This window comes from Anticarsia gemmatalis, chromosome 14, assembly GCF_050436995.1.
Source record: "Anticarsia gemmatalis isolate Benzon Research Colony breed Stoneville strain chromosome 14, ilAntGemm2 primary, whole genome shotgun sequence".
In the NCBI taxonomy this organism is placed as follows: Eukaryota; Metazoa; Arthropoda; class Insecta; order Lepidoptera; family Erebidae; genus Anticarsia; species Anticarsia gemmatalis.
The window spans coordinates 11,887,130-11,898,614 of NC_134758.1; the positions used below are offsets into that span (position 1 = coordinate 11,887,130).

Consider the following 11,485-nt stretch of genomic DNA (forward strand, 5'->3'; position numbering starts at 1 on the left):
CAATAAAAGCTGAATTAATTTGACTGCAATAATACAAATGTGATTCACCGGTAAGCTATGTTTAGTACGACTAATTTATTGATGGGTGTATTATGGGTGAATTTACTTATCTTTAGCTTACTAAAGATAGGACCTAGACTTATCTAGGTCGTATCTATTAGTCGTTAGTGTTTAGCTAAAAAAAATCCAAAAAAGTTTTGAAAAGTAAGTTCTGCATGTTTTTAGGCCGCAGCCACTAGATATGTCAATAAGATTAATATAATAAATTAGCTAAAGAAATATTAGAAGACATTTTTTTAATCAAAACAAGCGGGCGCGGGCGGCTGGAAAAAAATAGCCAAACGATAGAATTTAACTAATAAAATCGAAAAAGGACTGAGGAAATTAAAAGCCACATTTACTGTATGGTTATTAAATTCAAAGTTTTCGACTAGTAAACTAAGTAAAAAATCAACCAATATCAAACAATTCATCTCTCATATTTAGTAATTACTCCAATAACTACACCAAAATGAAGCCAAAAGTCGTTCTACTAGCTTACTAACTCACGCTAGTAGCTCGCACAGTTGAGACACTGCCAAACAGATAGTCGAATGAACAGCCAGCTCTAAATATACGTCCGTATGTTCTATGCTTATCTGCAAAACCTTTTTTTGTTTTATTTTTTCTCGTGACAAAATTAGTGGTAGCGTGTTTTGTTTTTGTTGATAGTTTGCCGCTCTGATAGCTTGTAAACGATGCTTTGAAATTCTACCTACGATACGTATAACTACTTGTTTTATGTAGTCACTTTCGTATTGTGATGTTTGTTCTTTTAATAAAAGTTTGTTAAGATATGTGTAGTATATTATGTTCAGTATGTCTTTAATTAAGGGCCAATTATATTCATTAGATATTTTTATTCTGCGACTAAATTTGAGGCTTTTTACCCTGAATTGGTTGGACAAAAAATATGATACTTGTTTTTTTATTGTTATATGGATATATAACATTATATGGATATATACAATATTGTTAAACCCTCGAGCCAAAACCAAAAGCCTATAAGAGAAGGTATACATACGTGATGCAATGGGTGAGATTTGAAGCCATTGCATCACAGACGACCTCTTAATGAAAGGTCTGCTATTTAAGCCATTTGACTAACGGAAATTCCATCTTTTTAGCTATAATTCTATATAAATTTACAAGAACAAATAGTACCTTACTTTATGCAAACTTCACAACAGAAACAAGTGTAGTTTCTTCACAATATATAACATAGGTAGTAAGTCAGCGTAGTGATGGGACAGGTGATAAAACAACGTCGTAGGTGGACTCCTGCCCACACCGCGTATCGTTACGACTTGTTACGTATGTTATATGTACCACACATGGACTAGATCTAGTTTTATTTATTTATTGCTTTTGCAGCTAAATTAATGGTAGCAGAACCAAATAGGCTGAGATTTTTTTCAAGATCTAACTGTACCTGTCTTGAGGTACATAAATCACAATTGCTTTTACATAATGTGTTAGTTAGTTTCGGTTGTAGGTATAGATAAAAATCTTTAACCCATTCATGTCCCACTGCTGAGCAAGTGTCTCCTCCCGGAATGAGGGAGGGGTTAGGCCTTGAGTCCACCACGCTGGCCAAGTGCGGGTTGGGGACTTTGCATGCCCTCAATCAATGTCTTAAACAATTTTTTAGGCATCCAAGCTGGTTTCGTCACGATGTGTTCCTTCACCGTTAGAGCAAGTGATAATTATTTCTAAGACATACATGACTTCAAAAAGTATTTGGTGTGTTGCCTCGGGTTTGAACCTGCGACCACTTGCGTGGGAGGTATCAATTTATACCAGTTGGCTATCGATGCTAGGTATAGACAGATATTTTTATTCTATTGAGGAATAAGTCTTTCTACAAACCGAATAATCAAGTTTACCATCAAGTATCGAGAGTTTGACATTTAAAATATGCGGCCAAAATAGTTATCTAAATAAATAAAATTCGTTATTCATACAAAATTTCTCGAAAGATGGCCAGTTGTCCATAGTCAATAGTGGTAGAGTTCTATGCAAAATTGACAATTATACTCTTAAAATCAATTTCCTAAGTGAATCAGTTCTCAGCCAGACAAAGCCATAACGAAAAGCTTTAAATAAAATTAACTACTCCAGACATCAGACTGTTGACCTTTTTCATTTTATTGACAATAAACTTTATCCTACAAACTAAAATATTAAATAGGCGACCACAAACACGATACCAATCTGAAACACCGGCTTGGCTTTATCCGAAGTACCTTTACCTAATGTTAGATTAGAAAGGTCGACTTCTGGATAAATCTATGACTGAATATAACATTCTCTAAGCTTTGCTTCTACAATCAAAGAAAGATTGCTAGTTATGTTTATATTTGAAGCTAAACTAATTGATAGCGATATAAATATCAGCTTTTTGGATTAAACTTTGGTCAGACGTCTTGATAATATGTTCTAAAATAGTCACTATTTTGAAGTTAGATATTTTAAGTATAATACAGGCTCATGAAACCAACCAACTACATATATTTTTCCTTGAGAAGGCAAACTGTGATTTAACAATGTTTGAGCGTATTGCGTTTTTGGTTCCTAGCTATTTTATTTCTTATTTCTGAGACTAAATGTAATAGGTATTTATACCAATAATGAAAGCTTAAAAGTTTATTCGTGCATCTATTTTAACGACCTTATCTCTGGACCTACTGCTTCGGATTAAAAAAAACTGTATTCAATAGTCCATTTATTGAGGAAGGCTACATATAGACTTGAATTGGGAGATTACATGAGCAATAACAGTGAAGCAGCAAAAAAAAATTTACTATTTTTCAACCCTCATACCTTACACAATATATTTTTTAGACAAGAATGTCTCCATTACTCCATAACAATTGATCGACGTGAAACAAGAATGCGTTTATTCAAATATACCATTTGTAAGTCGTAAAGGAAATAAGACATAATCAAATACAAGGTTTTTATCACTTCCTCGGCTATAAAACATGTCGTCGCGATGTTCCTTCACAAATATACTGATATTATCAATCACTAGGATACGTAGGGCTGAGACGTTAACGTGAAACCTGTTTTTTAAGTTATTTTATGGAGGACTTAATTTTATTATGGTAGTATCACTAGTAAGTCAAATAGGTAAGAATTCGTTAGTTTTTCAGATTCTTTATAGGTTCGTGAATTAATTGAACTGTAAAACCTATTGTATATCGTATACAATGTATATGACCACACGCAAATTTAAATAAGCAATAAGATGTTCGATATTAAATATTGATTCGCTAATTGACGACAAACCAAACCGTTTTTTATGGTGCTTTTAACACAAGGTGCTCGCTTTAACTATACAATAAAGCAAATTCATCTACGGTCAATTGTGGGTCAAGGATTATTTGATATATGATTCTCCTTATTATCCTTCATTTTTTTAAATTCTATTAGAAGATGAAAACTGTATCAAATCAAGCACAACATCCACCATCATCATATCCCGCATCATAATATTTAAACCACAATAATACAAAAGCCACAGATTTCCCACTTATCTACCACATGATTGTACGTGCATATATTAACAACAAGTAAAACCGGACGGAAATCCTAGCTGTACTAAACACTAAAATATATGGTACTATGTTTTTATTGAGTGTGTATAATTACTTGACACTTAACGGGGAATGAAAAACATCCTTAGATAATTTGCATAACTGAGAATTTTATGTGTATATTTTAAGTAGTTTGACATCTATACTTAATTTACATTGTAAACTGATTCTGACCCTAGCACTTCCTTTCCTGGGTAATTTTCGTAAAAAAATCTCTAAATTACTCTATCTTTCTATTCAAAATATGTGTCAGAATCGCTATAACGGTTTAGCCGTGATAGCATTACAGGGATTTTCTATATTTGTTTGTAAGGTAAGGTTAAACGAATTGCCCCTGGCTCTGTTTGTTTTAAAAGTAGCCAATGACTTTTTCCGTGGCATAACCTACTAACTTGCAAATTTTTATCAAAATTGGTTCAGCTGTTTTGATGTGACAGAAGGACAAAGATCTAATCAACATATTGTTAATAATATTCTATACAAAATAGAAATATTCGTAGATATCTTAATTTTAAGTTAAAATTTTTAATTGAGTTCTTCGATAGGAATTCGGAAACCAATTTAGATGTTATTTATTCTAAAATTCCTAAGATAGCGAATTCCTAGATAAGTGTAATCTGTACCTTTTGCAGAGCACATAAATTACAAACACGACTACACGCCTATTAGGTGACGTAAGCCTTTTCAAAAAGGACCAGCCGATAAAATGACTATTTTTGAGCTGATAATGTTGAAAAAGTCTAATTTATCTCTTTCTTTACTCCTAAATTGATGTTTTTTAAAAACCCAAAATGTGGTGGCCAGGTAAATCTAATTACTTTTTTAAAGGAGAATTTCCAGTAGCAACCCAAACAGATGAATATTACTTTAATAAATTTATTATACCCGTTAATAGAAAGCAACTAAAAATAGGACCTTATGTATCAAAATATGGGTGAAAAGAATCATCACAATATTATAATAGTATAAAATATACAATTATTAAAATCACCTGAAGTTATTATTTAGGTCTTCAAGCATTTTTAGTCGAAAAATTAATTTTACTTTTATCAACCGTGGCAGCCCTACACAAGGGTGACAAACAATAAAGCAAGCCCTGGACAGTTACACCAGTTTAACGTTAAATAACATAATAAAACTAAATCATCTCGATACAGATCGACATAAGAGATTTTTTATATTTAACTTGCAATTTATTTATTACAGCTATGCCTATAGGTAAGCCCTTGTTATTATTTAGCCTTAACAAGCCTGTCTTTCATCATGTCATGTTATATCCAAATCGGTTCGGCCGTTTTGAAAGAAAAATACTGGCCAAGCACGAGGGGGTACCAAAAAAATACGACCCCCCTTAATATTTTAAACTTATATTGTAAGTAGAGACTTAGTAATAGGGTTCGGTTTTTACCTTCGTGAATTCTTAAAAAAAATATCGGAAGCAAATTCTCATTTATAATATTAAATACTAGCTGAACCGCACAGTAGCTCGATTCTCTACTACTAACGACTACCAACAACCGACCTGCAGCGCGATTCTGTATAGTCGAGTATCGAAATTTTGACATTTAGAATGTAGTGTCAAAATATTTCCTACGACACCCGTCAGAGGCGCTGATCAGATTTTCATACAAAATTTATCGATGACAGTAGCTCGATTCTCTACTTCTATCGACTACCGACAACCGACCTACATCGAGAAATTTTGAAGTACCGACTATACAGAATCGCGCTACTGGTCTGCTGCAGAGCGTGTCTGTATATTTAAGCGTTGTTTTTTTAACTACAAAACCTATGTACCTTAGAGATGTCTATGCAGAATTACATTAAAATCTGTTTAGTGATTTAGCTGTGAAAGAGTGACAGACAGTTAGACAGACACCTTACGGTTCCTTATACCGTACGTTTGTATTTTTACAAGGATTTAGTCATAAACTTGGAATGAGAGACATCGATCAGACTATCTTAATGGTTATTTTATGGGCACATTGAATTTGTCCTTCATTCCCAATGAGAAAGGTAAACATTGAAAGACTTCATACAACTGTAAGAAATTAATAAAATTCATTGTGGATCAAGTATGTTGAATAATTTCATACCATCGTTATTAAACTCCGATTTCATATAATATAACTTATAAAATTGTAAACCTAGTTTAAAACCAAGGACTAAAAAGGTGCAGTTTTAGGTCGATTGCATTACTGCATCTACTTTTATAACAATGTTTAAAAAACAGTTAGCTGTTCCACTGCTGAGCAAGGGTCTTCTCACAAACGAGGGAAGGGTTAGGTCTTGAGTCCAGCAAGATGGCCAAGTGCGGGATGGGGACTTAGCTTAATTACTTCAAGAAATGAGGACGTTTCATCACGACGTTTTCCTTCACCGTTAGAGCAAGTGATAATAATTACTAAGATAGGAAATAAGATAAGATGAAATTAGTAAAGTAATTGATATTGCTAAAATATTTATTGAACGACTGACAGGTCCTTTCAACTTTGTAACAGCATACCTAATTTTAGAGTGAGTAATTTTCGTAGATCACTTCTCTACAAACATTGCTATATTATTATCTCAATCATTACTATAATATTGGTTCGGAAAATATAAACTTGGATACAATTCCCACAATCAATTTAAAATCGACTTACATTTTATTACTCTACCGACCAGCATACATAGAGCCATAAAAAAACCTTCGGACTCATAAAAATATTTGCGAGTTTATCGTCCGCGAGGGTTCAAGATATACTGGTATTTTCTATAGAGCCTATTTATCAAAGCAATACAAGTTACGAGTTTTATAGAAATAATATAAAAGTGTTGGGCGTATATTTCTACATGTGGGTGCTTCTGAATGAACAGATATCGTCTCTACGGTAGAGCAATACACTGAAATGGCTTTTATTACCGAATCATAGTTTTTATGGCTCTATTTTTATTTATTTTGTATTGAGATTAAAATGGCGCGTGTAAAGATATTTATGGGTTGAAATTGTGGTGCGAAAAATGTTGGTTTATTTTGTCTTGCCACACGTAGTTCGAGATTTCTTAGCTTTTCGTTTTAAATTGTCACTTTGTTGCAATTCTACCACTATTTTTTTCTTCACTTACTCGTAGCTCTATTGAAGTAACTTCCTGATGAACTGATAGTATTAAGATATGCTTTTTACTACAGTTTAGTCCATCTCTTATTATTGTATAGCTATTTTTAAGCTACCTGCAATCCAAGCAAGGGACGCATTTAAATCAATCTTATATTGAAAAGCAAAATAGATACACAAAATTTATTAAATGACTATGGCGATTATTACTTTGATCTCTACTTACATAATCTACTTTTTCTCACACCAATACCTATAGGTAGAGCATAAAAACCAAGTGACGCAACTAAAACAAACCAATTAAAATAATAGCTTTCAAATTTAATAACCTTATAAAGAGTTTTTCTAACTCTACATTGCTGGCACAAAAAAAAACAATAAAAAATCCAAAAATGAATACACCGATGTACATAAAACTCTATATAAGAACTCTACCATTACATTAAAGGGGTATAATAATAGTAAAATGGAAAATAGAGTCCTTGAGACGTCTTTAAAAGTATAGTTTGTAAATTTATGATAATACGGGTCTGTGGTTACAAATCATAGAGTACGGATGCGTGGGCGCAGCTCTATTATCGCGGTAGAGTTTGTTAGCTCTACCGATGATACGGGCAGAGATAATTGTGAAGACAAAATCATAAGTAAATATCCCATTGGAATTCTTTTAAAGGCTTAGAGAAATAAAATGAGTGACAGTTTTGTCAAATCATTCTTTAATAAGCTCTACGTTTGTTTTTAGTGGACTCTACTTAGACTATAATTAGAAGTTGTTAGGTAGAGTTTTTGTTGATTTAATGTAGAGTGCAGTAAGATTATCTACGTGTCGTATTATTAAAATCTAATTTGGCAAACTCATCTCTACATAAATGGTACGATGATAATATACACGTAAAAAATGTAGCGATCGAATTTTTTAAGACAATGGCTACGAAACTCTACTTAGTTTTTAGCTATTTAGGTTTCCGCATAACCTAATTCTCTCTGTTTAAATTGATCAATCATGCAAAAGGATGAAGGTTGGCAACGTTTTTAATATTTCTAGCTATAGATACAAAGTTGAAAAAAGAAACAGCTCCAGACAGTTTTAACTTTAAACCGATTAATTTTACCCAAAATTACACCAAACCAGTTTATTTTAAATTGCCAAGCGTCCACGATAAGTAACAAAATATAAAATTCCAAACTCTACATCGCTCTACTTTCCACTCTCATCAATGCATGATGGATGTGCCTGAGTTGGGGCGTAAAACTTTATAAGTCATAAATGATAATTAACGGACGGCGGTGTCGTGCCGTAAATCAATTACTTTAACTAGTGGTTATAATAATATCTGCGATGGTAGAGCTCACTGTAGAGTCGGAAGTGATGAAGGGGTTATAGAAGAATTCGTTGATAGGTTTATGACGACTTTTTAAAGTGAAAATTGAGAATTATGTCTCTTTCAAAAATAGCCTCTATAATTAACTTTTTAAATATATTTTTCGTAATGTTATCTGTTGAAAGTACACAAATGGAGCTCGACTCAAACGGACGTTAACGAAATACAATCTCATTAATCTTAATACCAAAACATTCATTTAAATGAGAAACAGAGCAGAGACATCAAATAAATTTAAAATAACGAAACAGAATACAAATAAGCAAATTAGCAAAATTTAATCACTTTACGCACCTTTACAAGAATTTATGTTTACAAAAGACTTTTGAATATTTACACATGATAATTTAAACATTTGATCTACGAAACAAACAAAAATACTGCAACGGAATAAATGTAAATTGAATTCTTACCTTTGCATTCGTTGGCGTCTCGAGCAGTGGCGCGTCCCCAGGGTCTGTCGAAGTGGAAGGGCTTGCATCGCTCGCAGTCTCGGCCGGCGGTGTTGTGCTTACAGTCGCAGGTGAGCTGCTGCACGCTGCCAGCACCCGCCTCGCTGCCCTTCATGGGAATACACCTCGAAGCATGACCGTTACACTTGCACCGCCCGCCGACCGCAAAGTCCGATACCGCGTAATGCTGGCTTCCCGGAGCCGCCTGCTTCTTATTATCCACCTCGTCACCCTCGTTCACCATGTGCAGACGGTTGAACACAACCCTCACGTCAGTGGCAGTCACCCAGTCTTGCAGTACCGGGGATATATCAAAGTTTGCCGCACTCGGACGTCCCTCCAAAGTGCTAAAGGCTAGTCGAGCCCCTCCAGAACTTTCACCAGCTAATCTATGACTGTCAGAGCATCGGGCTTCCTGCTCGTTGGCCGCAGTCACAGTCGCCTTATTAGCCCTTCCGTAAACCCGTCTACATTGGCTGGAGTAGAATTGAAACGGTTGCCAAGTCACGCCGTAGTCCGCGCTCTTGTAAATCGCTACGGAATCGGGACGTGCGGCTTTAGGACAGAATTGTAAGCTAACGTAAGTTAACTCATACTTCTTCCCGAGGGATAAAGTAAGAGATACGTTGTCAGGAGGGGAGTCGTATGAAGTAGGAGGGATGGGAGCGGACCTCCAGCAAGTAACATCGTGAGGGTTGTTCAAATCAGTCAAGTGCGTCGGAGAGTGCCGTCGGTCAGATCTGGCAGCGTCGCACACCCTGCAAGCGTTCTCCGGGGGTTGTTCTCCAGGCGGGTCGCAGAGTCGTTCAGGTCCTCGTCGGCCGCAGATGGAGGAGGCGACGACGGGGGCTCCGAAGGCAGCGTTGACGAAGTCGGGGATGCAGCGGCGCGGGCGGCCATCCTCGTAGCAGGGGTCGGGCGGGGTGGCGGCGAGCGCGAGGGCCGCGGTGGCTAGGAGGGCCACGGCGCGGGCGGGCATGCTCACTCACTGTCACAATCACTCGCGTAAAGTTTCCGTGGGAGGGCGCGTAGAGCGGCACGTGCGCGCCGGTCGACAGCCGGCGGCGGACTGGCGGGGCGGCGGAGCTTCGCAGCTTCGGCACCGCGCGCAATACGCGACTACGACTGTCGCGCTCACAGTGAAAGTTTTGTGTTTTTAATATCGTGTGTGATTTGATTAGATAGTAGTTAAGTATAAATTACCTGCTCGTTGTACAAACGACATCAACGAGCTTATTTGTTGTTGAGTGTATTGTGCACTTCCGCGATAGAAAGCTTATTACTTAGCTACCACGAGTACTACCAACAATCAAACGAATAATAGTGTGGCGTTCAATAGAATAATTTGTGTCTGTAGTTTTAATTACAGTCGTGGCTAATTTGTGGAGCGTAGTATGGGGTGTCGGGTCTCACATTGTGTACGCGGGTGATTGCCAGACGCTTTTATCCGAGAGCAGAAGAATGCGCCACTCCACGCACCCATCGTACCTGAGACTAATTCATAAGTTAACCCCCTGAGCTTTCGTTCGTTTCGTTTAGGGTTCCCCACCGCTCGGCACAAAACGCTTGTTGTTTTTCGTTCAGTTTTTTATGATGTTTATTTGTGATTGTATTTACAGGGTTGTTTGTTAGGGGATGATTATATTACTATTTGGTTTATTTCTTTGTTGTGTTTGTATTTTATGAGGCTTTTCTTGTGAGACGTGGGATATAACATAATTTTATGTGTACGTGACATATTTTTTTATGTTAAATTCATTAAACATATTTTTACCGCACAAAAATGTATTAACTTTTATTTTTATGTTTATGGCAATTTTTCATGTGTTTCGAATAGTAAAGTCTATCGGTATTTCAAGGCACTCCGAGAACCTAAATTATAAGACTATGTAGAGTACATCCTTATGTGCTCTTAATAAAACGGAACATTATAGCGGGAAACTATATACAATAATATTGTAAAATACGACGTTCTATAAAATACAATGTAGAGAAGTGGTAAGCTATTCTAAATATACCTAAAGATAATAATGAAACACTTTATCATACCTTTCACAATGATTAAACTGAACTGAGTGGAAAATAGTATCGCACGTTAATATACTTCTAGAAGGACAGCTCTTTTACATACATAAAATCACTTAATCGTTTTCCCATAAGGGATTGGCAGAGACCAGAGAACATACTCTTTTTATATGAATATTATTACTAAACGACAGTGTTGGGTCAATCAACTAATTTTTTCAATCAATTGATTAGTCATGACTAATTTAGTCATGAATTATTTAGTCATGATTGAATTAATCATGAATAAAAATAATAATCATAATCATGATTAAATAAGTTAGTCATCAATCATTTAATGATTAAATGACTGATGACTAATTTATTGTATTTTTGTATGATGATTAAACTAAAAAAATTAATTCAGGTGACATAATTTTAGTTTAATTGAACACATCTATAAAACTATAACTGATCACCACCTTAAGTTGACTGAAAGAAGATAATTCCATTATTTATAAAATTTGATTTTCAAAACGCGTAGTTTTAAAAAGCAATTTAAATTATTTTAAACTAAATTAGCCCGAACTTATTTTTGCAAACGTGTACCTGTGTAAATTAAAAAAAAAATAACTGATTCTGTTGTAAAACTAGCTTTAATTAAAAACCTGTGATTAACAAATCAACAGTCATGGAACGTAGACTTGAAAAGCTTAGTTTTATTTAACTAATATTTTTAGTCATAAAAATTTTAGTCATGATTGAATAACTAACACTAACACTAATTAATCATCAATCACGACTCATGATTGAATTTTTTTAGTCATTATTCATTAGTCATGAATAAATAATTTAATCTTAATCATCAATCATCAATCAAACTAAATTTTGCCCAACACTGCTAAACGAGA

The 11,485-nt window shown here is 35.1% G+C and overlaps 1 protein-coding gene across 4 annotated transcripts in view; it reads right to left on the reverse strand.

The window, feature by feature from the left end:
• The window catches only part of LOC142978232 (netrin-1-like), a 179,428-nt gene extending 169,769 nt beyond the window's left edge, over positions 1-9,659 (reverse strand). For 3 of the 4 annotated variants that reach the window (XM_076122578.1, XM_076122577.1, XM_076122579.1), the window contains exon 1: positions 8,532-9,658. In XM_076122578.1, the coding sequence (XP_075978693.1) occupies positions 8,532-9,549 (1,018 nt within the window). In that variant the 5' untranslated portion in view covers positions 9,550-9,658. Of the gene's footprint in view, positions 1-8,531 lie in introns of all 4 variants that reach the window. The other variant, XM_076122580.1, reaches the window with a different exon arrangement.
• Between the last annotated feature and the right edge of the window lie 1,826 nt (positions 9,660-11,485).